Below are 24607 nucleotides of genomic sequence, written 5' to 3'. Positions count from 1 at the left end.
AGCGTGGGGATTTTCCCCCGTCTCCGTCTGAGAGAGAGACGAGCAAGTGCCGTTCTTGGCTCCATCTGGCGTTACGATACCTACCATTTCACATGTGAGATGGATGGGTCTTTGGCCGGCTATGGATGTCCTTTGTCTCTTCATGTTCGGGGTTCACATCTGTACAGCTGGAGAAAGGAGGTCATACACTCGCTCGTTACGGCCGCTTTCAGTGTCCAGAGAAATGTAGAAGGAAATTTGTATTTAAGGTTCTCGAGGTGGATTAACGTGTTGCTACAAATGATCGACTTACTCAAAGAAGCGATGGGGCAAGGGGGTATTTGACATGAACGAACGTTCCATCATCATCCTCATCAAACCTTCCACTTACTAGACAGATATCCCCCATTCATCCATCACTTCTTCATCGGATGTCCCGCCATACCTGGCAACGCCTCCAACCACCCATCCGTATCCTCATTCACCACGCTCTTCACCGTGCACTGATTCGCCTTGTCAAACGTCTGCGTCTTTAATTCATTGCACGTCGGCCCAAAGCACCGATTGTCCATCGCATGCTGCAGCCTATCTCCTTCCCACCCAAACACGTAATCACCATGCTGTCCGTACCCCGTCGTGTCCCCATTGCTCAACACAAACGGCTGGCTGCCATCCGCAGGCCAGTCCGCCTTGTTATTGAACTGGCGCGTGTCCCATACAATCTCATAATGCACCTGCGGGATCTTGACCGGGTGGCTAGAAGGGCACTGGGCGCCCACGACAGCAAACTGCGCTGGCCCCGCGACCGGATGGGCAATGTGTTCCGTATGCGAAGGAGAATCGAGGTTCTTGCCATCCCAGCAAATAGGAAAGATGACGCTCGACCGGATTCCGCCCGGGCACGGCTGCTTAGGGAACGTCTCGGTGTCGCGCTGCGGGTCCTGGCAAGGGGCGTACGTGTTGCCGCCAAAGTTGGCGCCCGTGTAGCACCGGAAGCACGATTGCATGTTCTTGCCGAAGCCGGGGGAGGTGCGGCGGCTGGAGTCGCCCGAAAACATGCGGAAGCCGGGCTTGAAGGCCGTCACGGTCTTGGGACCGGGCGCCGTGTAGTAAACGGTGATACCGGCGTTGGCGGCGCCGATTTGGTCGTTGACCATTTGCGGGACGCGCTTGTAGGTGCCGTTGCGGGCGCGGAAGTAGACGTTGGCGGTCCAGTAGTTGGAGAAGTCCTCGGAAAAACTGCAGGAGGTGCAGGTGGCGAGTTTGGAGATGTCGGCGTTGGGGCCCGAGGGCATGGTGGCGTTGAAGGCGTTCTGGGTGGTTCGTTGTTAGTGTGAGCATTAAAAGGGGGATCGACCGGGAAGGGGAAGAGATTGACGTACGCCGCCGACGACTTGATGGACGTGTGAAGAAGGGAGCATGCCCGGTTCGACAAGTCTGTGGGGGTGTTAGTGCCTTTTTATTTGCGACCAGAGGTAGGCTGGAGGTAGAACTCACGGATCAATACGGTCAATGACTGCTTGTGAACAGCCGAACCGCAACATGTTCATTGAAAATCCTTGGGCCTGAACGGCGGCCACGAAGGAGAGAGCTCCAAGCCAGTACATGGTCACGATGATAACAATGCCTCAGAGGAGTGATAAAAGAGGAAGTGATCGAAAGCAATCTTTGATCCAGTGAACTCAGGGACACGACAGTCTGGGCTGACAGAGAGGATAACCTTAGCTTTTAACCAGGCTCATGAAGTATCGAGCTTTCTGGCCTCATCGCCCGTACTCGGTGTTGCTAACGGACAGGAAATTCGAGTTCATACGGTTTGCAAGTGCCGAATGATGAACAATTCGGTAGTGGAGGGTATTTGATATTGCAAAGCATTTGTGCGTGCCTATCGGAAGTCAAGATCCATATCGACGTTGTCGATCCTGGACATTTTGCCGGCTCTTGATGTTGCGTTCCAGTCACTGGCCCGACTTGTAACCAGGCAGATATGTGATGGATGTCTAGAGGTATCTCATATAGCACCTCGCATAGGGTCTCGGCGAAGGAATACCCAAGATAATATTGATGTAATCGGAGAAGTGAGTGCCGTTGGATCATCATCATCATCATCACTGGCCTTAGAGTTTGGACATTGGAATCTGGTTCGTCACATCAAGCTGGCCAGGATGTTGTTAAGAATTTTGCCAACACCCACACTTCATCTTGCCGCTGACGTGCGATAGCTGTTTGATGGAAAGGAAAAAAGGAACGTCAAAATCGCCGGGTTTTTACAACTTGCCAGAGCAGTCTGTCGTCAAGGGCCACACAAAAATGGAAGGAGTCTGGCCTCTCTCGCGCATGCTTAGGTACCTTCAATTTGTGTGTTCCAGCGGCAGTTGTCGGCTTTAGTACAGGCCTCCCTGGCTACAAGCCGATAGTTACCTACCACCGCATTCATTACCTCTAGGCTGGCAAGGCACGATGATCGATGGACGATTCCATGTTCAGGCATTCTCGATCCAACTGCTCGGTAGCAGGTGGATGCTCGTACTTCCAGCTCCAGATGGCAACGCCATGATTTCGATCAACCCCATGTTCTTTCGGTTCTTTCATGTGGCAGTTATTACCTACCTCTACCTACTTCCAGACGCTGCAGGGCAGTTTCCCCTACCTTGCTTACGCGCAGATGCATTTTAACATCCCAGAGGATGCCCGGAGTCCGGTGTATCTCCAATAACGCATTATGCAGCGCACAAATAGTGAAAGGTCCTCTTCAAGGTCCGTTGGATCGTGCATCATACGGACCTCATCAGCTCCGAGTAAACAACGTGGGCGGTGAGGAGTATCAGGGCTGATAACATGGCATCGACGTGGCCCATCATAATGATAACCACAACATTCTCCTGGTGTTTTCTAAGGCGAATGGCAGGACTTTCCCTATGACAATCGGTACGTTGTTGAGCTCTCACGATCGTGGATCATTATGGCTGTGAATGTCTGGACTGAACTGCTTCTGCAGATGATACTTCGGGAATCTTGAATAGGTATCCTGTCGTTACCTTTTCTATCCCCAGGAAGCTGCGAACAACACCTGCGCATCATAGCCGCCGAGCTTCTGGAGACACCTTTAGCATGCAGTTATAAATCGAGGTCCGTTCATACAAAATGTCGGACATTATGTTGCATGCCCTGTTCTAAAAAAAACAGACATGCAGAACAAAAGGAGGAAAATAAACCACGTCCACCGATATTCTGAACTGTGATAAAAAGCAAAATGATACGCTCTGTCTTTCCTCTGCTCACACTTCCTTTTCCCTATTCATCACCGCACTTTCTTCAAGTTCTGACGATGTCCCAATAAAAGCCTAACGACTTGAGATACCCCAAGCAAACAAGTCATCCCAACAGTCATCACTATCGTATACCGTGTCCCAGAAAGAAACAATGCCCCAATCAAGAGACCAGTTGTACATTCCAGGCCTTCAACAGCCCTTCGTCTGTCGCATGGCGACTTTCCCCGTCATGTTAGCCGCAATCCCCTTCAACCTCCTGTAAGTCCCGTGCCCACAGCCTCTGCCAAGCTAGCCAACTCTTCTCTTCTAGAGCGAACCACAGCTGACTGAATACAACCTCTCCGCAACACCAGAAAGCAATGGATTGCACGGAACATACCTTCAGTCTGGTGGCTCACATCCCTCCGTGGCCTCAGCGGTAATCTCTGGGCCAGTATCCCCGCCGCCATTACCACCGAGGGGATTTCCATATTTGGCCTCCGTGTCTCGTTCTTCAGTCGACCATCACTGGCCTTATTAGACAGTCCAGAGCCACCACCATCTCTTACCGAGACGACGATTCCTCCCCGGCTCACTGACAGTTTCGACGGGCGGCAATTTGTACGACGAATCTCCAATCAAGCATCCTTGGATCGCGATCGCCCCGATGTCCGTCGACGCCGATACTTAATCCGCACGTCCGAGATTTACAACTGGCAGTACCGCTTGGTGTTTAGTACCGTGCAAGAACGAGTGCCGCTTGTTCGAGGAGCACAAGCCCGGCCAAGGTTGGCTTGGGGAAGGATCCCTCCCCCTACAGTTGAAGAGAATACGTGGAGAGTCTCGGCTGAGGTTCAAGACGGATGAAGAGTCCATTCATGTTGTGACTGAAGCGATGTATGCTGAATATTATAGAGATACCTAGTCATCGGGGCTGCTAGTTGCCGTTGACTAGGTAGTGGAAAAAATATAAACCACTTGTAAGGGAGATTTTTATCACTGACGAGTGTAGACAATGTAAGGAAAGGAGTTTAGAAAGAGGTCAAGGAAAAGGCATAATGGAAAATAGATGATGAATCATGTATCATGAAAAAGGGATCAAGGAAAAGACATCAGGGGAAAAGGGTTGTGGAAAAAGGGGTTAGAAGAGCGGTGCTCAGGATGGAAGTACCAGGCTGTGAAGGAGATACCCTCAAATACCTAGATTTCTACCATCAATCGAATCACGATATCAAAAGGCATTTGCAAAGAAAAGTGGCTAGGTACACTTGGGCTCCTCTAGTGGTGACCCGGGAACGATACGACTCGGACCTTCTTAAAAGTATGACAGACGAGTATGTGCAAGCGCAAGAGCACTTGTAAAAGCACCAACCGCAGGCGGCCGCCTCTGCCAGCCCCATTGAAATGGACAAGGCTCTTCGGAGAGAGGAAGCAAAGCTGGGGAGGGCTGAGGTAGTAGGTGAGAAGGAGGTTGGTGGGGGCATATTTCGGGCATTGTGGGGTCTTTCGTGGTTCAGATGCGTTGGTGTAAGAGTCTTGAGAAAAGAGAGGAGGCGTTGATGGTGGCTCTTCCAGTGGATGATGGGTCGGAAAACGGGATGTTCAACTGGGAGAAGGGAGCTAATGGATATCTCGTGCTACGCGGGATTGGGTAAGAATAGGAAGCAGGAGCTGTTTGGGGAAGGTACCTGTACGGATGCATTGCCGATACCGCTGTCCTTGCAGGTGGCTTTAGCCCTTGTTGCTTACGGCGTCGGCTCAACTCTAAACAAAGACGTCTTCTTTGCAGAGACTTTAGAGGGATTTTCTGGGGAGTGTTAACTTTTTATTCTATAGATGATATTGACCAGCTGATGTTTGAGCAGCAATCGGCTGACGTCGGAACTTACACCGGACAAAAGTGGGTTCAGGTACCGAGATGGACCCCGGACTCGGAGTGGAGACACGGGAGCCCACTTCCCTGATGAGGAAGGCAAAGACGGAGTTGCGCGGGGCAATCATGGCAGGCAGCTGTGACCTTTGGACTGTCGAAAACGACGAGCTTGACCACACTTTTCACTTCCTTCCACCAAACCATGACGAGCCAAAAGCGAGTGCGAAAGATCGACAACACCCGTCAACGTTATCGGCGACGACGACGACGACTGTTGAGTTTAATGAATGGCCCGCCACATCACATCCAAAAAGAATACCGACGACCATCATATTCCCGAGTCACCCCTCCGGCCGAATGCCAGCCAGTCGTGGAAATCACCAGCACCGCCGCACCGATGCCATTCGATCGGACCAACAAAGCCATTCTGAGCATTGAGCCACCGGCTGGCTGAACCTGACAAGCGCCCGTCGGTGATGGGCAAAAAGCCAACATCGTAAATCGTCATTAGGTGGCCACCAGGCCTCCAGCTGGGTGGACAACGTCCGTTAACTTTACCACTCACGGGCCGAGAAACTGTGCGAAGCTAATCGAGGCGCTGTGCATCGTTGTGCTGCCCCGCGAGAGTGGGAGCCAATCAGATCGTCGGAGGCCGCTTTTACACGCTGAGTGGCTTCGCTGGTCTTTGCCGCTCCGCCAGTGATGGTGGTCCCTACTGGTCAACAAATCCTCGAAATCCTAAAAAGCCCTTGTCCTGTCCGAACCAGTTCCTGAGCTGACTGGACATGGAAATTTTTGCGGTGCGGCGGAGTCAGTGATATCGCGAGACTTGTCAGTTCATGATGTGTGTAAACAATGGGCGGGTCCGGTCTTCGTTTCGAGTTCAATGTCTGCCGAACCGGATCCCGGAGCTCTGGTCACACCCCAAATATGGGGTTCAACTGATCCTTTTCTCTTCCCGAGCTTAAACTATAGTTTGTTGGATTCTCCGTCTTCTCTCTTTTTGTCTCTCTTTGCTTTTGCTGGGCTGCTGGGCAGACAACGTTCTTTCAACTTTCCTGTCCAGTCAACCCTGTCTTTCCCATGGTGATGCGCGAACACATGGACCGTGAAGACCTCTAACCAAGTTCACTCTTTCTCAGCAAGGTCATCATGTTTCGTTACTAAGGAGTTCACATAACTACCACATACCGGGCACAAAGTCCATCACTACAACAGACCGGGTACACATTCCGTCCATCACAAACTCCATCGCCACCGTAACCATGGCTGCAGGTTGGACACTCCAAGACATGCCGGCCATGATGCCGCCCGAGGGTCAGATACCCAACTTTGTCAATCCGGAGACGATGCATCCTATTGTGCTTGGGGTTGCCATCGGGACCATGGTCTTGATGGTTATAGCACTTGTCGTACGAATCTTTACCAAGGCTTTCCTTCTACGAGAGGTCAAGCTTGAGGACTACTCCGCCATCTTGGGCACGGTATGGACACTGGACTACCGCATGACGACCAGATACTAACCCAGACGCAGGCTGGCATCATCCTTTGGGAAGTCATTTTCATCTACCAATCCAAGCATGGCTTCTCCCGTCATCTCTGGAACGTTCGCTTCGTCGACATATCGAATCTCTCATACGTCAGTAGCAGTCAACACCATTCCTGTCGATCTCCGCCATCTTGCTGACACATTGCAGTGGAACTACCTCGCCGAAATATCCTATGCTTCCACCATGTTCCTCGCCAAATCCTCGATTCTCCTCCAGTTCAGGCGCATCTTCTGCCCCGGCTCTCGAAGAGATTCCATCTGGTGGTGCATCCACATCCTCCTGTTCCTTAACGCCGGCCATTCGTTTTCTGCCATCTTTACCTACACCTTCCAGTGCACGCCCCGCGAGAAAGCTTGGAATCCCTTGATGGAGGGGCATTGCATCAACATTGCAGCCGCAATTATCTTTGGAGGAGCAATGAATCTGTTTTTGGATTTGGGCATGTTGATCACCCCTATTTGGGCGATCTTTCGATTGCAGTTGCCTATGAGGAGGAAGGTTGGCGTTTCGGCGGTGTTTGCCGTCGGTATCTTGTAGGTTTCATGGCAGGACTTCCCTTCCCATTTTCATCTGCTAACACACAAGCAATAGGACCTGCGCTATAGCAACTGTTGGCGTCGTCGTCCGTATCCCCCTCCTTTCCGACCCCGACCTAACCTGGATCATTACAAAAGTCGGCATCTGGACCATGATCGAGTACTGCGGCACCATTCTCGTCGGCTGCATGCCTTCGTTTCCCCGCTTTTTCCTCTTCCTGCGGGGCAAAGAGCCATCGATCACCAACAATGCGACCCGTGGCTCTTACACCACCCGATCGAGGCCGAAGACAGCCGGAAGCACAAAGTCGAACGTGACGGGGAAGAGACCATGGACGGGACACAGTCACTCTATGAGCACCAAAACTGTGAACTCACACGTATATAAGGACTCTAATGCGACAACAGCCGTGGGAGTCGCCAGTCCTCAATCCCAATCAGCAAAGAGGCTGATTTCCCCAACTCAAAGCATTACCTCCAGCAACACCTTTGTCAGCCCGATAAGCCCGATGTCCCCGGTCTACGGGTCGCCAATCAACAACAGCTATAACAGCAGGAGGAGGGACTCGGAAATGGAAATGGGCCTCCACGTAGGAGTAGGCATCGCCATATCGACCGACCGTTACGAAGAGCCCTTCTCCAGCTCGCCTCACACACCGCGCAGGCCAAGCTACGGCCACAGCTACGGAGATTTGGAAATGGGATACGGAGGATACGGTCCAGGGCCAGGGCCAGTGGTGACAAGACCGCGACAAGCCAGCCATGGCACAATCAGGAGCAACAGAAGTGTGCAGTCGCAAACGCAGAGATATCACAGCAGGTGGAACTCTTCGGTATCAGCGGCGTCGGATATGTCGGGGTCATTTGGGGGTCGGTATGGGATCGGGACGTACTATGAGGAGGCGAGTGGGGAGGATGATTGGTCGCCTTTGGATGGTTCAACGGGAGGATATCCAATGCCGGGCGGGATGATTTGATGGGGTGTCTGCGCTGGACGTAGGCGGATTAGCATCTGTTGCACATGGGGAAAAATGAGAATAAAGTTACAAAGGTCATTTTTTGTTCTTTGGAATACTGCTGCACATTTAGCATTGTTTGTTTTCCTTTTTGCTTCAATATGATACCCTCCTATTTTGGCCTTGTAAACATTTGACTGAATACATTTATAAGTTGAACCTTCGTGTGGGACCAGCAAGGACAAAGGGCATGTTCGGTGTCAAAGATACAACGCAGCAGTTGGACACTCGAGCACAGCGATACAATTATCTTGATCCGAACCACCAAAATGTTGATATTTGGAGTTTACGTCATCCTGGCCCTTTATTATTCTTCCTCTACGAGTAATCGAGTTGCCGCGGGTTTGAATCGCAAGAAGGAAGTTGCACGCCAAAGTCACTTCTTGTATCTTCTACGAGCGTGCACCGGTGCACGTACCACCCCACCCAGCCCAAAATGTAGCTGCCTAGATGTACGCGTGTATCCAGTCTACAGGCAGGAACGATACGTTATTGTAAAGACTCGGGCCGTTAATGTTTTTGTAGGTTGCCTAGAAATTGCCTTTAGGTAGCTATAATCTGGAAGCAGGCTGCAACATTTATGCTCGCTAGAAGTTGTATGTAAGACAGTGATGTTGAATGTACCTACTCCTGAATGTCCTTAGAAAGATGCCTTTAGAGAGGAAAGACGGGGCACTACAAAACCGAATGTACAATCCTTCGGGGTGTGGCAAATATATCTAACTTCCTGAAAACCTAGAACTTGAGGGCCGTAGTTTCTGCGGTAGTTGCCTAGCTCTTTCTACGTGTTTACCAATCTTCTGACCCCAACTTTTAGTCTTCTCCCTTTGCCAGGAAATCATTATTCTGTATTCCAAAGTTCGCATCAACGATCCTTCGTTCCATAAGAAACCGGTCTTCAGTCCCAATTTCGATTCCAAGCCCGCAACGTCAGTCCAGTAGTCCAGTGCAGCACCACTCTACACCTAGGTACCCAAAGGTGTACTCACTACCTACCTAGGTACCTACCTACCTCCCGTCCAGTATGTCCTGACCAGACGGTGTACCGACATTCTCTGGTCCCCACGGTGGTATTTTGCGATCATCGAAGGGAAGCGAACGAACCTTCACCAACCTCTGTTCCAGTCCCATCAGACAGTTTCCAACTTTCAAGCTTTATAAATACATCTACCTACCTATTCCAGGTCCCTTGAGATTTTCCAAAATGTCAACCACATACAAGACCGATCTCCATTCCAACATGGAAACCGGCAAAGACGACAACATCCTCTCCCAAGAAGAACTCCTCTGCTACCGCCCCATTAGCCAAGCATGCCACGCCTACTGCAAGGCCGCGGGTCTTGATCAGGACTTGATGGTTGCCGTGACGACCATAATCATCTTTTTCGTGGTGGTTATTGTGGTTGGGGCCTTTTTGTGGGTGAATCATGAGGAGGAGTGGGATCGTCTCCCGAGAGGTACATGTAGATGCACATGTATATGTGGTCGACGACAGAAGGAGGATATGGATCTTGAGAGGCAGGGTGGTGGACAGGGAAATGGAGAGGGAGAGGGAGAGGGAGGTGGACAGGGAGGTGACGGTGAAGGGGTGAAAGGGGGATATATGGACGTGTTGTACGGCGGTAGCGATGGTGATAGGGACGGGGACGGGGACGGCGACAGACACAGCGGTGATGAGAAGGATACCTAGGTACCTCTAACGAGAAGTAGTTGGAGATGGAGAACGAGGAGGGGAACCATTGTCATGATGAGCAAAACACGAGGGGATTCTTGGCAGGTATTGAGGGGTATGTGAAGGAGGTACGTGAATCGCAAGCGACTACTGCCCTCGCACATGGGAAGAAGGAACTGAATATGTCATGGGAAAAGGTGGTGGTTTATACAGCACCGGAAGCGGGTTTAGCGGCACAACGAGGAGAGGACATGGAGAGGAATGATGAGGTAGGAGAGGTGGATTCTATCCGTAAGGATTTGCGGAGAGGGCTCGTTTGTTCGGGTTATCTTTGGTAGTTCATTACATTTCGAGTTCGTTCGCGACGGGGAGGAGTATGGATATCTCTTAGATGAGGCAATCAGAGGTTGCTTTGGTTATGAAGCAGAGATGGAAGTAATTGTTGAAGAAGACGGCACGGATTGGTGGATTAGAGTTCTCTGTCTCTACCCAGGTATAGTTCACTCGTCGAAGGTGCGAGTTTCATACACTTTACAGCGAGTGGTTGGAAAACCATCTACTCTGGCTGGTATATGATGTTGGGGTTGGTTCATTGCTTGGGTGGTTTCTCTAATGTTCCGTGGGCCCTGCTTTGTTCATCTGTAACCTTTCTCGATGAACAACCTAGAAGCTACTTCAAAGCCTCTTGAGTACCGGTTTTCCTCAGGGACTCGATTTGGTTCCGACTGGGAAAGGCACTCAAGGTGTCAGCGAACTTGAGGACAGAAGATACTAGTTCCTGCGTGTGATCAAGGTCAAAAACAAAAGCGATTGACTGAAATCGCTAAGCCTGTCGAGCCTGCGAATTCCCTCCTTTTGCTGGTTGATGGTATTCGTCTTTGGACTGACGACTTCAAATTCTGCCTCTCGATGCTTTCTTTCTTATCTCCACAATAAACAAAAAAAAGAACTGTTCCGTAATGTTCATCGTTGAAGCACCGTCAAAGGAAGTCATAGCAAGCAAGCAGGTGAAGTGCCACCACAGGGCCCCGGGGCCGCCAAGCCCCGCCATCCCCATAAAAAGCGGTCCCATCCACCCACCCAAGCCAAGCACTGCATCGTACTATCGTAGATTCGTAGGCCTCATTACAGTTAGGTTACATTTCCTCTCACAAAAATAAAGTGAACAAAAAAAAAAAAGAAATCTCCTTCGGTAAGGATCGAACTTACAGCCTCCAGATTAACAGTCTGACGCGCTAGCCAATTGCGCCACGAAGGAAATGCTCTGGGACAAAGCACGCGCCATTTCGCCACGGATTGGACCCGCGATTTGGCGCGCGATTGCCAGGCGACTTTGTGTACCTCCTTGTCCTGGACTTGGGGATTATATACCCACCTCACCTTACTTCATCGACGACAAACTGAAATCATAGTTACCGTCAAATCAGCTTTACCCCTCCCTGTTGATACATACAGCCTTTGCGAAACATTCACCAGACTTTTAATCAGCAGGATGAAGATTTACTTTCACGACCAAAAGACTTGTAGACTGAGCTGTTTAATGATCTGTGATTAATACGGTTTTGGGTGGGTGGAAAAGGTGGTCGAGTTTTGACTGCCTACCTCAGCTGCATCGAAATATACTTGAGCCCTGGTAGGTTCGTTAGCTTGGTACCTACATACAAGGGTTTTACATAGGTAGAAGATAAAGAAATGTAACAATTGTAAATGCCCTATATATACCCTACAATCATACTGACTATAGAGGGTAGTAGGGGTTGATTTTAGTAATTTTAATAATTTCGGTAATTCTAAACTACTATAAATTGCAGAGGGCGAGCGGGTCTCTTGGGTGCTCCCATGTGACGTTGTCGTCTTCCGTGAGCTTGGGTTCCCGAAGATCTCCTTTCACCTCGATCCTTCGGTGCCGTGTTGTTCTGTGTCTCACCTCGTACCACAGATCTACTCTTTGCTTTTGGCTCATGAGAATTACCAATGACTCAGTCTGTGGCGTCCTCAGACAGTCGCAGGCCATTCTCATCCATTGGTGAGTCATGGCTTCTTCCAACCACTCGAAATCTGACAGCCACGTCCAAGGTTTCCAACAGTCAGACTGCTCCCAGACACATGGCTTGATATAAGGAACTGTCTGTGTGGCAGGTTGAATCCCTCCTACCTCTACGTTGAAGGGAAGACCTATGGTACTCTTTAAATTAATACCAACTTCATCTCTTTACCGATATCATTTGAAAAGATATGGAGTACAGTTTCTTTTTCCTTCCTTCCTTCCTTCCTTCCTTCCTTCCTTCCTTTTTCTTTTCTTGTTTTTTTGCTTTCCGTTCTTTCTGATGCACCTTTTCGTTGCACCTTTTCGTGGCGACTTGTTGCTTCGCACATCTTTGCACATCTTCAAATTTCGCACATTTTCGTAGAGGTACTTACCATTCATTTTCCAGCGACATCACCTTTTTCTGCATCGACTCTAGACCAACGAAAGAAGACATGAGGGATTCTGGCACGTCCTCTTACCTAACTTGTGTGGTGGCTTTGTTCATTCCATGCAGAGCTCATCCGTCTTTCTTCAAACTCCCTGGCGATCCTCCGCCTCCTCAACTCCTCCCTTGCTTCCACCCATCTCCCCATCTGCTCGTCTACCGAACCGTCGACAAGGGCCGGCAAGACGGCAGGGCGGGTATCGATCTTCAGCATGATTGCGGAGATGCAGAATGAACAAAGATCCCTCCGATCGGTACCTGCATCAAGGGTTAAGGTCCAACCGCCCCTTCCGCTGTCAATGATCTGGATGACGATATACCTTCACGAAATCCAAAGATCACATGGAAGCTACAGGCAGCAAAACAATGAATACTATCTATCATCTCTCAAGCTATCAAAAAGCTCATTTAGCCTAGCTAGCTCGTAATCAACACTGTACACGTAAACCCAAGCAAGCATTTGTTCGTTCAAACTCCAGTACTCCAATCGTCTGAAGCAAATAATCCCCCAATCCATGATATCTTCATCATTTCCATTGAACAATCCTCAAGGCGTAAGCAAACGCCTGTAAAATCCACTCACAGCCACGTAGCGTGTTCATGGCTCTTTCTCGGCCTTGACGTTCAGCCCCAGCTTCTGAGGACGCCTGCCCCTCATGATAGGGACCACTGTTTTAGACATGTACTATACTGATCCATCCATCAAGGTTTTCCGATGATGATGTTCAGGTGATGTCGTGACAAGCGTTGAAGGTGTTGCTCGACTTAACGAACAACAGAAGAGGATTCATCCCAAAACCACTAGCATTCAGCAATATCCACCTCCCCCAAAACACCCTCACGCGCAGGCGAGGACGGCACGCTCTGCTGGTCCTTTGCGCTCTCGCTCTCCCAGAGCTCAAAGCTCTCACCCGTGCCCTCAATCGGCTCCAAAACCGCGGCCTTGACCGGTCCGTCGTGAACGCCCATGATGCCATCGACGCTGTCCACATCGTCAGAGTCGCTGCAAGAGCTGGTATCGGCTTCATCGGCTTCGTCATCCTCAAAGTTGTCGACGAAAATCTGGGGAATGTCGCCGTGTTGCTTCTCTTGGCTGTCTCCTGCCTTGTCGCCTAGAACCTCGGGACCAGCAACAGTAGCAGCAGCGTCATCCTCATCTCCGGGCACCACAAAGAAATCTTCGTCATCCGTTCCCTCAGGCCAGAAATCTTGACTGTCCATCTCCTGCAACGGACCCCTGTTCTTCTCCACAATCATGTCATCCGCATCCGAACCTGCATTCGAATTCGCACCTCGTGTCGAAGGAGTCCGTGCGGACTGGGTTTGGCTGACATCATCGGTAGGCGGCACGTTCTCCTTGTCGCGTCCCTCTGCGCACTCGAGCGTCTCGCGCTTTTCGGTTTCTTCGTCACTGCTGATGTCGAGGACGCAGGTGCTATGCTGCAGGAGGTTGGTCATTTCCTGCTCGGGAGTATCTTCGTGGATGTCGAAGAACCAGTCAGACTTCATGGTTGAGGGGGTGAGTGATTCGGTTTTGGTGGTGGTGGATTTTGTTGACTTGGTCTCGCCAAGGCCGCCGGAATAGCTGGGAATGGTACCCTTGAGAGCGGCATCGAGGGAAAAAGGTGCAGAAACTCCTCCAAATGAGGGGGGATCGACGCGCTGGATGCGGCGCTTGGAAAGAATACCGCCCTTTTTGGAGCCGCGAATGGGGGATCGGCCGGCGGGGGCAGTGAGAGTTGTGGGAGTGGCAATGCGAGTGTTGAGACGAATCTGCTGAGACTTGGCTTGGAGGATATGCCTGGGTTGGGTGGATGTGTTGCCGAGAATGCTCTTTCCGAGAGAGATGACTGGTGTGCTGGCCTTCTTGAGGACATACTGGGAAGGCTTCATGATGTTGGAGTGCGAGGACTTTGCCCGCTTCGAGAACATGCTGGGGTCAACATTTTCGGCATCGTCGAGAGGATCAACCTCAGCGGCCTTCCTCTTGGTAGAGAGGGCTAGAAGATGGTGTTAGCTATGTGATGTTGCGGGTGCATCGATACGTCGTTGGTAAGGAGACAAATGAACCGAATAGAAGAGGTGCAGTCCAGGCGGCAGTAGAAAGCAGGAGACGAACTTACCATTCTGTCTGTTCTTCAAACTCGTCAGTCCCGACAACCTCCCCTCATTAAGGGGAGCAAACGGTTGACGACTAACGGCAGCCATTGTGATGGATGGTAGAATATTACTGTAAGGGGAAGAAAAGAGGGGACAGCTGCGGAGTTAAAAGGGTGCAAGGTACACACGAACGCCGCGCGCTGTTTCGCGGAAGCGCGGGTATGACGGAACTTGCCTGGCGTGGTCCCGCGAATCTTCGTGTGGGTTTCGCTGCTGCTTCGCGTACACTAAGTACTGTGAAGGAGCGGGCGTAGAACAGGCGCAGCACCCGAACCCAAGGAAAAGAAATGCAAAAGGTATAGGTAAGCGCCGAGACACAGGGGCTTGGCTCCAAGTGCCCAGGAGATAGGAGGAGAGAAAAATGCGGGGGTTGTGTGTGTGGATGATGTTTGAGGTACAGATCCAACCGTTGGACGTGCAGGGTTGGTAGAGATATGATTTCTTATCCTCCTTCTGCGACGAACAGGTTGTGTCTTTCGACTTGGTCTAGCTTCCGGGAGCAACGAGAAGAGCAATGGATCCAAGATCAAGACAAGAGATGTAGATGCTGAAGAAAAGCAAAAAAAAAAAAGAAAAGCGGCAAGAAGACAACCGACAGTCGACGGAAGCGAGCAATTCTTATCGAAGTTCGCAAAGGAGAGTGCCAGTCATCAGTACCAGTATCTTTGGCAAGGTAGTAGAGATGTCTGTAAGTCGGGCTGGTGGCCTGGTGTTCTGTCGGATTGGTGCGATGGTCTCGTCCAATGCAATTCGTTGTCTATGAGGCGCACGTTCGAAGACTGCCTTGGCTTTCAAGATGGTGGTGGTAATTGTAATGGCAACCTGGGAGGTTGAATGTGCAGCAACACCACAATCTGCGACTGCATAACTGTTAGCGCAGGACTTGTGCAATGCGTGGCTGCCTCTCGACTACGTCCTACGTAGCGTCGCAACGGGAGGTTTCCTCCGCAAGAGACATACACTGAGATAGCCCGACCGACTCGATATCACTTTCGGGACGGATTCTACGACCAATTGTGTGTTTCGAGTGTCGCAATCGTCGGCCTGGTATCGTTCTGCCGGGCAACGTGCAAGTCGGTGATGGTTGGATGTGGTTTGGCGGTCCAACTCGAGAGACGTCGACAGTGGCAGATCGGCGGAAACGGGATTGGATTTCGACTGTCGGGTACCGAATGACTGTGCGGGTCTGGCCGAGTCGGTATTGTCCCTACCTACCTAGGTGTAAGTAGGATAATTCGGTCGTATGTAGGTATGTTGGCGACCGTAAATTGGGCGACAAGATATTGTCGATGCAGCTCACGAGAGGGAGGCTTCCGGATAGGGCAGGGGTGGGGGAAAGAGCGAAAATTAAGGTGATGGGTTGAAGTAGTGTGTGGCAGTTGTGGGAAAGACTGGTGGTCAGTCACCGGCGGTCGGGTAAATCGGTGGTACAACTGGGCAGCCAAGTGCAAGTGAATTGGTCGAGAACCTGAAGTGTCCTTCTCTCACTGCAGGCAGTGCGGTGGAGGTTGAAAGGCTGAACTGACCGGCTGTGATAGGCCACTGGTCGGTGAACCTGACGTGCCTTTTTCGTGGTAAAACACCATTTCTCAACGCGCGCCGTCGCCACTTTCTTCCAATCAAAAGGTGCGACGAAATCGCGGGAGCGGAGGACGAAGAGGCGTCTAGAGGCGCAAGGGACCGCAGAGAGGTCAGTGTCATCCCTGTGCCACTTTACGAGAAGAATGCGCTGTGGGAATTTGTTAAAGTGCCTGCAGATGGTCTCAATCCTTCACCCCTGTGCAACCGCCGTCATAGGTACATAATCTGAACCATTTGTCCTGTTTGTAGGTAGTGTACTTCTTTAAGAGCTTGCAGGTTTTGTAGACCCAAGACGAATAATGGAATTGGAACGTTCAGTCGAGATCAGGTCGTCCGCCCATGCGTCCATCAAGGTTGAGGTAATCCAATGCGAACCCTCAGACTTCGAGTCAGTGTCCGCACACCACCTCGACCTTTTCTTGTAGGTACCGTGCATCCGTCTGGCGCGCTGCAGTACCAGTTGAGTGGTCATCTCCAAGAAATCCATTTATTCTGTGCACCAATGACAGGGCGTGGTGCCCCTTCCATGTTCCCGCCTCACACACGCCCGCGCGGGGAACACCGCACCGCACCGCGTCTCAGGCCCCGCAGGCGTTAAAGTGGCTGCCCCACACCACTTCTGCAGTGACTCCACCTTCGCAAATGCGGGCCATCGCAGAAATGCAAAAGGGCAGCCATTGTCTGGCCCGTACACTACAATTTATGCAGCATTCTCTTGGTCTTTCATCCCGTCAGGGAGCAACATATCATCAGTCCGTGGAGATTCCCGAACCCAATGCGCTCGGCTGGCAGCTGAACGAGATGAATGTCCATTCTTCTGCTTAATGAAGAGCAGCCATCCGGGTCTTAGAGGTCCTCATCCATCTAGGCCCGGCCATGGCGTAGGTTCCGGTCACGTCACGGCAGCGATGGAGGCATCATTTTCTTACCAACGGCCATGGTAGTACAACGACCTGTTAGCCAAGTTCAGACATGACACTGTTCGTGGTCCCCTATCAGATCTCATCGCCGTCCACCCCTTCACCAGTCTTGTACTCCTCTGGCGTCCAATCCTTGTGCCCGGGATATCTCGACATGCTTGGAGGTGTCTCGACCTTGCTGTGCCGTCACATTTGGACAACGTTACACAAGATCTCGCTGAACCGGTAGTCGCCCTGATACTCGAACAAACTTGCCTACTGTGTACAGGTAGTGTTCGACGACATTTGACTTTGATAGACTCTGTAGGTCAAGGCGTTATCTGCAAGCACTTTAGCCATCTGCAAGCACTTTAGCTCTTGAGACATTTCATTGCTCCCCCATTGCTCGATGTTGCGGAAACACCTTGCCTTGTCTCACTTGCTCACATATCTCGTGCACAGCGGTAATGCTGGTACTGCTATCCCTTACACATGTCTAGGACATTGTGTCGGTATCACGCTTTGGACGTTGAATTCTTCGCTGGATGGGCACTCCCATATCTGGTATCATGAAGGCTCCTGGGTAGATGGCATGCCCTTGTGCGGCTCTTTGGTTGGATTTCCTTCGAGCTTGAGTTGAACTATTGTGAAAGCAACCAGGCTTCCTGTATCAGAAGGACATAGTGTCGGATTATGCTCGCTCATTATGTGGAGACTCTTTTTGAAGTAATAAATGAAGGAAAGAAGAGAAAAAATATGGGCGAACTTCGCAGTGTGTGTCTCCCGGTGATATTTGTAGGGGATGGGGCGTATTGTTATGCAACCCTAACCCTGCTGGTGGTCGAGTAGAGAAGAGAAATTGCCCCTGAAAATCCGTCTCTAGCAATGACAGCGACGTTTCGAGCACTACCTTCTTCATAAGCTTAACTGTTCACGAGAAGTAAAGCTGTGTGCTTGAGTTTTCCCTTAACATTTGCTTGTACTTTGTTAGTCTCTCCCAGTGTCCGTGGGTAAAGCTAGAGATGATGCTAGCTTCAGACTCTCCAACTCAACTCTGGGGCAAAGGGCATCATGCAAGCCAACCGCTACAGCACTCTCACTTCCCCGCGGTGATTGTATGCAAAGCAGTGATGACAGGCGCACCCACTCAAGCCATCTCGCACCACTTGGCAAACCCCGGCTAGCGTTCCCGGGGACATGGCTCGCTCAGAATGCCTGTCTGGGCCGGTGTGATAAGCCTCGCAGCAGCATCTATATGCCATCTGGACTTCGTGGCACCTCTGCTGAAGCTTTCTTGTCCTCTTCAGCTCCAAGCTGATTCAGTTGAGCTTCCAGATCGGGTTCCTTGTCTCGTCGTTCTGTAGTCGAGATGCGATGATGCCCAATGCTCTCCTGAGGCGGTTTCATCACTTGAGTTACATATCGAAGATGGTTGGAGCAGATGATATCTCTCAGGAAATCCGAAAGCAGCTGAGACAGCCAACTGAAGATGTGCCACGAAGCGAGACCGAGACTGTCATCGCAGCACACAGTCCTTCAACTCGACGATGGTGGTTGACATATGCATGAACGATGACCGTGGATGGACGTCTTTTGTTGCCTGGTCCGTCTGGATGCGATATTACTACTTTCAGTGGCGAATCCCAGCGTCCCCGACCCATCTCCGCATGTGAACCACTGTAATCTAATGCTCTTAACAGTTTGACAGAAGCGGGGAGAACTGACAGATAATACCACGTGGTTGGCACTGGGGCATTCACGACGCTGTCGGGAGGGGAGGTGGGACGTAAGCCTGGGTCGCTGCAGGATGGCGTACCCACAACTAGGCTCCTAGGGCAGTGGATGGGCAAGGCCACTTTGTTGGTTGCCGAGGCCTTTTTCCAGAACGTCTCCGGCTGGGGAGCCTCGAGCCAGTCGGTGTTATCATCGCCGATTCTCGTTCCCACTGGGCGGGCACCCAAAGGGAATGTTCTCCGCGCCGACGCGCCCTCCTCCTCGAAGTCTCGATCGATGACTGGAATCATCATATACAGGACCTCGCATGTCCTTGACGGTGGTCATCTCAGAACAAGTCAAGGCCGTAGGGTCGACGGGTGAGGAGAAGGACGCCGAAAAATACGCTGGCGCACAATCTAGGCCTTGTCAGCGGCAGTTTTCATGCAGGACATCGCAGGTTTGACGCTTACCCGGTATGACAAGGAAGGCCCTGGGAGGGTTGAGCGTGGTGACCAATGCAATGACTTGCTTGGTTTAGAACCCAAGACGCCAAACCTCAAATGCTCTCCCGTTGCAACTCTATGTTCATGATCAGTGGGTCGATGATGTCGGATTTGAAGCGTACTGATGATGGCGCCGAAGAGCGGGAGGGTAGAAGAGCTGCACAGCAACACTCCCAGCAAATAGTTGGATATTTTCAGGTCGTCATGACAAGCCGAAGTCTTCTGAAGAACACATCGGCCGAGGAGGAGGAGGAGGCTGAATCATTTTGCGGCTGGCTCTAGCAACTTTCGGTGTTTTGGGCATTGCTTGAGTTCTGGGCTATCGGTACTCAGCGGCAGAGCGGCTTGAACGGCGCGACGTATCCGAATATGGCCGTTTTCCTAATGTTCTCTTCCACCCAGAATCATTTCCCGACCTTAGGGGATCAACTGAGCAACTCCCAAGCTCCAAACGGCTCGAAAAGGCCAAGCTTTGCTCCAGTGGCAGAAAGACGAGTAAGGTATCAAGGAAAGCGGTCAAGTTACGAACAGTACGCTTGCAGAACCCGCCAAGATGCGATGTCCATCCGCAAACCGTAAATTGAGATACTTTGGGACCAGTAAATCTTGTGACTTGTGTCATTCGTAGAAATAATGGCACTGAGATGGGTTCAACTTTGGGGGGAACTGGATTCGCAAAGCTGGTAGCTAGGAAGTTGGAAGTTTCGGAGAGCGTGGTTTCAGGGTTGATATGGGTGAATTGGTGATGGGCAGATGAATTGAAAATAATGCGTTTGAACAACGGAAGGATATATTGGTTTCGCCAGAGAATGGAAGTTTCCCAGATTCCCGTCAAGAATATTGTCCACCGCCATCATCACGTCTCCCAGGCGATGAGGAAGTCGCAACCCAAAGCGGAAACCCCCAAATATCATGATGCCCCGGTCACAAAGCGTACCTCTACATAGTACAAGGTTGGCAGCTGCGAGACATACCGCAGCACTTTTCTGTCACCTGCCCGTCCACAGCCCCGGCAGGCTTATTGCCGGCCCTCAACTGCCCTACTGTGAGCGCTGTGAGCTGACCCGAGACAGTGCGCACCTTCCCCCCATTGTCCACTTACAACTGCAGCTTCCTTCCCCCGCGAACCTTGCTGTCCCACTCCGTCATCTTATCGCACGATAAGAGCTTGGGTCGAGTCCATCACCAGGTCATCGCATCAACACTCGCATCAATTCAATCCGTCCAATCTTCCAGTTCCACCCTCCCTACTCCTTTTCAACGGTTCCTCCAATCTGTTTCAAGATCAATTGATACCTCACACAAAAATAATCCCGGAAGCCAGACCACACAATGGCCTCAACAACCACAGACCCAACGCCAACCACCCAGTATGGCGGCAACAACAACCCCATTGCCCGCGGCGCCCTAATAGTCGTCGAAGGTCTCGACCGCAGCGGCAAAACGACCCAAGTCAAGCTTTTGGAGGACCGCTTCCTGAAAGCCGGGAAAAAAGTCAAGACCATGCGATTCCCCGACCGAACCACGCCCATCGGCCAGATGATCGATTCGTACCTCAAGTCGCAGGCGCAAATGGACGATCATGTCATTCACTTGCTGTTTAGTGCTAATCGATGGGAGGCTGTGTATGTTTTCTTTCTTTTCTTCTTCCCTCCTTTTTGTTTCCCTTTTCACCCTCCTGTTTCTTATCTTGCTTCTCCCCTACTCTTTCGGAGTGGGACTGTACACATATACAAACAGTAAACAGTAGACAATCAGACAAACAGACAGACTAACAAGATTCAATCAAACAGAAAACAAATCACCTCGGAACTATCCCAAGGCACCACCCTCATTCTCGACAGGTACTACCACTCGGGCATCGTCTACTCGGCCGCCAAACAAAACCCATCCCTCTCCTTATCCTGGGCGCGCGCCCCCGAAATCGGTCTCCCACGTCCCGACCTGGTCCTCTTCCTCGACCTCGACGAAGAACAAGCGCGCTTGCGCGGCGGGTGGGGTCACGAGCTCTACGAGAAAGCCGAGATGCAGCGCCGAGTAAGGGAGTTGTTTTGGGGTTTGTCGCTGGGGAGGGTGGGGACGGTGACAGTGCCGGTTGGTGGTGTTTCGGCCTTGGGTGGTGCTGGGACGGGAGGTGAGAGAAAGCGGGGTGGGGAGGAGGTGAATAAGAGGGAAGCGGTCATGCTTGCTGAAGGACCAACAGAGATGGAAGAGGTGGCGGTTGGAGCGCCGACGCCACTGGCTGGGGCTGCGGGCGGTCCGCATATTGACAGGGAGTATGCGTTTAGGCAGGAGGAAGAGGATTTGCATGTTATTGATGCGAGCGCGAGCGTCGAGGAGGTGGCGGAGGAGTTGTGGAAGGTGGTGAGTGCGAGAGTGGAGGCGGTGGAAAGGGGGGAGGTTGGAAAGGTTGTCAGGAGGGTGTTGTAATGGACACAATGTTTTCTTGGGCGTTTGGCGATTGGGTGTGTTAGCTGTTGAATCATATGATACCGAGATCAAAAAGGACAAAGCTGGATGTTGTTGATGTGTCCATTTCCTGGCGGTACCACAAAATAGACCTCAAAAGTATTGAGTTGAGAATATCTATCTCGTGTCAAAGCTCTACGTTTATCCAGGTGATGGTAGAGTTGGACCTTCTCTTCCTGTCGCTTTCTTGTTGTCTTTCTCCTCCAAGACCACACCTCCCCCGAAACTGTTAAGCACGGACCGAGAGGAATGTTGATGCATTAATGTTGAAAGCAAGCAACATAGCGAACGCCAAAAGGGGATATAAAGAGAGATTATATAGACAAACATGCCATACTGTTATTTTCTGAAGAAGTAGATTTCTCGCCGCCCCCCGCCTTGATGTTGAGATCCTCGCTGTTATGAATTTGCCCGGTTGAAGCCCCCCTTGAACGCCAGATTGATGCAACATGTTTGCATGCTTGAAAGAAATATGTGAAGAAATTGGCATGCTGTTGAGGCAGATCCTTCCTGTGTGTGTAGAGGTATGTAAAGATCCAGTTCCCTTTATGTACTTTTCCCCCTCCTTTTTCCCTTTCCCTTTTTCCTCCTCTTTTGTTTGTGTCTAGCTGGAACAAGGCCGCGCTCGACTAAGGGTGGTATATCCGAATGAAGCACGACCTGCTCTCTAGGAAAGCAAGCTTAACGGTTGACGCCAATCAAGCTCAAGAACTCGAGCCTCGTCTTCTCCCTCGACTCAAAGCAGCCCAACACACAGCTGGTAATGGTACTGCTCGTCGTCTTTTGAACGCCTCTCATGACCATGCATAAATGGCTACTCTCCATGACGACCGCAACACCCTGCGGCTTGAGGATTTCCATAATGGCATTCGCCACCTCCTTGGTCAACCGCTCCTGGATCTGCAGCCGGCGCGCAAACAGCTCCGCAATCCGCGGCAGCTTGCTAATGCCAATCACCGCGTTGCTGGGGATGTACCCGATATGCATCTTGCCTGTGAAGGGAACCAGGTGGTGCTCGCACATGGAAAAGACCTCAATGTCCTTAACAATCACCATCTCGTTGTGGCCCTCCTGGAAGATGGCCCCGTTGACAATGTCGCGCACGTTCTCCTGGTAGCCCTTGGTCAGGAAGAGCATGGCCTTGGCGTAGCGCTCGGGCGTGGCGAGGAGACCTTCGCGGTCCGGGTCCTCGCCGATGCATTCGAGCAGGGTGCGGACGGCGCCCTTCATCTTGTCGAGGCGCTCCTGCTTTTGGGCTTCGGTTTCCTCCAGACGCTCGCGGGTGCCGCGGGAGGGGCGACTTAGGCCGTCAAAGTCGATGACGGGCGAAGGGGAGCGGGTCACCGAGGTGGATGGGGAGACTTCTTCGGTGATGGTGGAGGGGACGGCGGCGGCGGCGGTGGAGGAGGTGGTCTTTCTCTTCTTCTTCTTGGAGGGTGACTCTTCGGGCTTGTCCGAGGGGTCGCGGGCGGGCTTGCTAACGCTGGATCGCCTCTCGCCGCTGGAGTGGGCGCGCTTCTTGCTGCTCTTCTTGTCCTTCTTGTTGTTGGTGCCGTTGGCAATGGGGGGACTGACTGAGCCCGAGGGGCTGTCGGAGCCGTCGCGCGTCGTCTCTTGGGCCATTGTGTATGTATGAATGTATGTGTAAGTAGTACGTGGGAGAGGGTAGGCGGGTGGTAGGAATAGGGTGGTATAGAGGGATGTTTCGGTAGGAATTGGCTGCGTAGTAGAGGGAAGAAAGAAAAGACCAGAAGAAGATCAATTGCGAGAGAGTCGGGTGACTGACTGACTCTTGCAATGGATTGCGAACAACTATGGATGGGTGGGTGAGTGGTCAAGGAAAGTCCTGACTGACTCTTGTGCGGCAACCCCAGTGTTTCGTCGGTCCAGGGAAGAGACGGAAGGGAAAATAAAACCGGGGACTGGGTCTAGGCAGGCGGAGGAGTGGAAATTTTGAGCGCCGATTGCAGGAGGGCAAACCAACAGTTTTGGGGGATCTAGACGCGCTAGACCCAACCAGGCCTGTTAGTCTTATCTTATCACCGTTGACGTCAACTTTTCTGCAAGGGCAAAGCCTGCGTTCTGGACTGATTCTGGGGACGAAATGGGGCGGGGGTTCATCTGTGTAGAATTCGGCTTTGTTTCACTTTTGGAGAGTTTGGCCACTTTGACCTGGTGCTGCGAACTGAACTGCGACTGCATCGTGCATTCATGGTCTGACTTCCATTGTGCAGAAAAATAAGCTTGATGGAGTCAACGGCTGCCAAGGAAAGAAGGCATCAAAACTGAAGGGTCTTTTTTTTTAAGGTTCGGCCGAGGGTTCCACAGAGTGTCTTCGAACGGGGCCGGGCCGATGACTTGTGTGTATTGTTTCTTATGTAGCTTGGTACTTCCTGGTAGATGTACTTGACGAGATCTATCCCGAATTGCCCCAACCCTCACATGGACATAATAAATATCGGACATGGAGTATTCAAAGAGATGATCACGGTCTGGTTATGGATCGAAACAGATTGATTGGATTTTGAAACGCCCAAGCAAGTTGATCCGAGGTCCCGACCAAGACCTTACCACGACACGGGCTTGTACCTCAAAGAGTACACTAGAATCGTCAGATACTGTAACCCGAAGGATCGAAGCTGCAGGTGCTAGATTTTGCACACTCCGCTCCCGGAGTCCGGCAAAGGCATTTGGCGGGTGGAAAGACAGTGTGGGATGCCCTTCATACAAAGGACGGTTTCGCGCGTAAAGTTGAAAACAGCGAATTCGAACCTAAAGCGGCTCAAGGCTACTATAGTGTACAGGTGAAAGTCAATTTGGGACTGTTTGGTTGTATTGATGTCTCAGCTTCTGCAGAATTGACAGGCAAACGTTCAGACAGCTGGGCTCTGGGGGGTGCGGGCTGCCCGTTGCTGGTCACGCAGATGC

At 51.4% G+C, this 24607-nt stretch overlaps 11 protein-coding genes and 1 non-coding gene across 12 annotated transcripts; 5 read left to right on the top strand and 7 right to left on the bottom strand.

Annotated features, from left to right (window-relative positions):
• Positions 1-269: 269 nt before the first annotated feature.
• On the bottom strand, positions 270-1586 carry B0T23DRAFT_433782 (uncharacterized protein; the record flags this gene model as incomplete). Its single annotated transcript, XM_062840467.1, has 3 exons — positions 270-1292; positions 1362-1416; positions 1477-1586. The coding sequence occupies 3 exons, from the start codon at positions 1584-1586 to the stop codon at positions 396-398; spliced, it is 1062 nt and encodes a 353-aa protein (XP_062696474.1). The 3' UTR covers positions 270-395.
• A 1816-nt stretch (positions 1587-3402) lies between these two features.
• B0T23DRAFT_400570 (uncharacterized protein) lies at positions 3403-3921 on the top strand (the record flags this gene model as incomplete). Its single annotated transcript, XM_062838502.1, has 3 exons — positions 3403-3509; positions 3605-3774; positions 3833-3921. The coding sequence occupies 3 exons, from the start codon at positions 3403-3405 to the stop codon at positions 3919-3921; spliced, it is 366 nt and encodes a 121-aa protein (XP_062696473.1).
• Positions 3922-6395: 2474 nt separating this feature from the next.
• Positions 6396-8166, top strand: B0T23DRAFT_308002 (uncharacterized protein; the record flags this gene model as incomplete). Its single annotated transcript, XM_062834454.1, has 4 exons — positions 6396-6587; positions 6638-6742; positions 6801-7186; positions 7245-8166. The coding sequence occupies 4 exons, from the start codon at positions 6396-6398 to the stop codon at positions 8164-8166; spliced, it is 1605 nt and encodes a 534-aa protein (XP_062696472.1).
• A 1071-nt stretch (positions 8167-9237) lies between these two features.
• B0T23DRAFT_348574 (uncharacterized protein) lies at positions 9238-9895 on the top strand (the record flags this gene model as incomplete). The annotated part of the gene is made up of 2 exons (XM_062836016.1): positions 9238-9625; positions 9701-9895. Exons 1-2 carry the CDS (start codon positions 9410-9412, stop codon positions 9893-9895), a joined length of 411 nt encoding a protein of 136 aa, XP_062696471.1. The 5' UTR covers positions 9238-9409.
• Positions 9896-10769: 874 nt separating this feature from the next.
• On the bottom strand, positions 10770-12305 carry B0T23DRAFT_391538 (uncharacterized protein; the record flags this gene model as incomplete). The annotated part of the gene is made up of 8 exons (XM_062837948.1): positions 10770-10979; positions 11087-11227; positions 11263-11277; positions 11331-11354; positions 11480-11531; positions 11613-11615; positions 11677-12052; positions 12299-12305. 8 exons carry the CDS (start codon positions 12303-12305, stop codon positions 10770-10772), a joined length of 828 nt encoding a protein of 275 aa, XP_062696470.1.
• B0T23DRAFT_t2 lies at positions 11062-11135 on the bottom strand. Its single transcript has one exon. It is a non-coding gene; the product is annotated as a tRNA-Asn (tRNA).
• A 660-nt stretch (positions 12306-12965) lies between the features above and the next one.
• B0T23DRAFT_2332 (uncharacterized protein) lies at positions 12966-14896 on the bottom strand. Its single transcript, XM_062833920.1, has 3 exons — positions 14687-14896; positions 14475-14581; positions 12966-14351 (listed from the first exon to the last, which is right to left on the bottom strand). The coding sequence occupies exons 2-3, from the start codon at positions 14557-14559 to the stop codon at positions 13153-13155; spliced, it is 1284 nt and encodes a 427-aa protein (XP_062696469.1). The 5' UTR covers positions 14560-14581; positions 14687-14896; the 3' UTR covers positions 12966-13152.
• A 233-nt stretch (positions 14897-15129) lies between these two features.
• On the bottom strand, positions 15130-16097 carry B0T23DRAFT_400566 (uncharacterized protein; the record flags this gene model as incomplete). Its single annotated transcript, XM_062838501.1, has 4 exons — positions 15130-15371; positions 15472-15490; positions 15523-15726; positions 16038-16097. The coding sequence occupies 4 exons, from the start codon at positions 16095-16097 to the stop codon at positions 15130-15132; spliced, it is 525 nt and encodes a 174-aa protein (XP_062696468.1).
• Positions 16098-18242: 2145 nt separating this feature from the next.
• Positions 18243-19052, bottom strand: B0T23DRAFT_400565 (uncharacterized protein; the record flags this gene model as incomplete). The annotated part of the gene is made up of 3 exons (XM_062838500.1): positions 18243-18349; positions 18808-18936; positions 19007-19052. The coding sequence occupies 3 exons, from the start codon at positions 19050-19052 to the stop codon at positions 18243-18245; spliced, it is 282 nt and encodes a 93-aa protein (XP_062696467.1).
• Positions 19053-19312: 260 nt separating this feature from the next.
• B0T23DRAFT_400563 (uncharacterized protein) lies at positions 19313-19492 on the top strand (the record flags this gene model as incomplete). Its single annotated transcript, XM_062838499.1, has 1 exon — positions 19313-19492. One exon carries the CDS (start codon positions 19313-19315, stop codon positions 19490-19492), a length of 180 nt encoding a protein of 59 aa, XP_062696466.1.
• A 966-nt stretch (positions 19493-20458) lies between these two features.
• B0T23DRAFT_2280 (P-loop containing nucleoside triphosphate hydrolase protein) lies at positions 20459-21774 on the top strand. The gene is made up of 2 exons (XM_062833829.1): positions 20459-20835; positions 21004-21774. Exons 1-2 carry the CDS (start codon positions 20543-20545, stop codon positions 21638-21640), a joined length of 930 nt encoding a protein of 309 aa, XP_062696465.1. The 5' UTR covers positions 20459-20542; the 3' UTR covers positions 21641-21774.
• A 490-nt stretch (positions 21775-22264) lies between these two features.
• B0T23DRAFT_2286 (putative GTP cyclohydrolase I) lies at positions 22265-23506 on the bottom strand. Its single transcript, XM_062833843.1, has one exon. It carries the CDS (start codon positions 23300-23302, stop codon positions 22361-22363), a length of 942 nt encoding a protein of 313 aa, XP_062696464.1. The 5' UTR covers positions 23303-23506; the 3' UTR covers positions 22265-22360.
• Positions 23507-24607: the final 1101 nt, after the last annotated feature.

This window comes from Neurospora hispaniola, assembly GCF_033458365.1.
Source record: "Neurospora hispaniola strain FGSC 10403 chromosome Unknown B0T23scaffold_1, whole genome shotgun sequence".
Lineage (NCBI taxonomy): Eukaryota > Fungi > Ascomycota > Sordariomycetes > Sordariales > Sordariaceae > Neurospora > Neurospora hispaniola.
The sequence above is the reverse complement of the archived record's forward strand: the minus strand, read 5'-3'. Positions and strand labels throughout refer to the sequence as shown.

What these genes read in the sequence shown, in the direction of transcription:
- B0T23DRAFT_2280 (XM_062833829.1), top strand. Translation starts at nt 20,543, where the DNA reads ATGGCCTCAACAACCACAGACCCAACGCCAACCACCCAGTATGGCGGC. An exon ending in GCTAATCGATGGGAGGCTGT is followed by an intron (nt 20,836 to 21,003) that starts GTATGTTTTCTT and finishes TCAATCAAACAG; the next exon opens with AAAACAAATCACCTCGGAAC.
- B0T23DRAFT_2332 (XM_062833920.1), bottom strand. Translation starts at nt 14,559, where the DNA reads ATGGCTGCCGTTAGTCGTCAACCGTTTGCTCCCCTTAATGAGGGGAGG. An exon ending in TTTGAAGAACAGACAGAATG is followed by an intron (nt 14,352 to 14,474) that starts GTAAGTTCGTCT and finishes ACCATCTTCTAG; the next exon opens with CCCTCTCTACCAAGAGGAAG.
- B0T23DRAFT_2286 (XM_062833843.1), bottom strand. Translation starts at nt 23,302, where the DNA reads ATGGCCCAAGAGACGACGCGCGACGGCTCCGACAGCCCCTCGGGCTCA.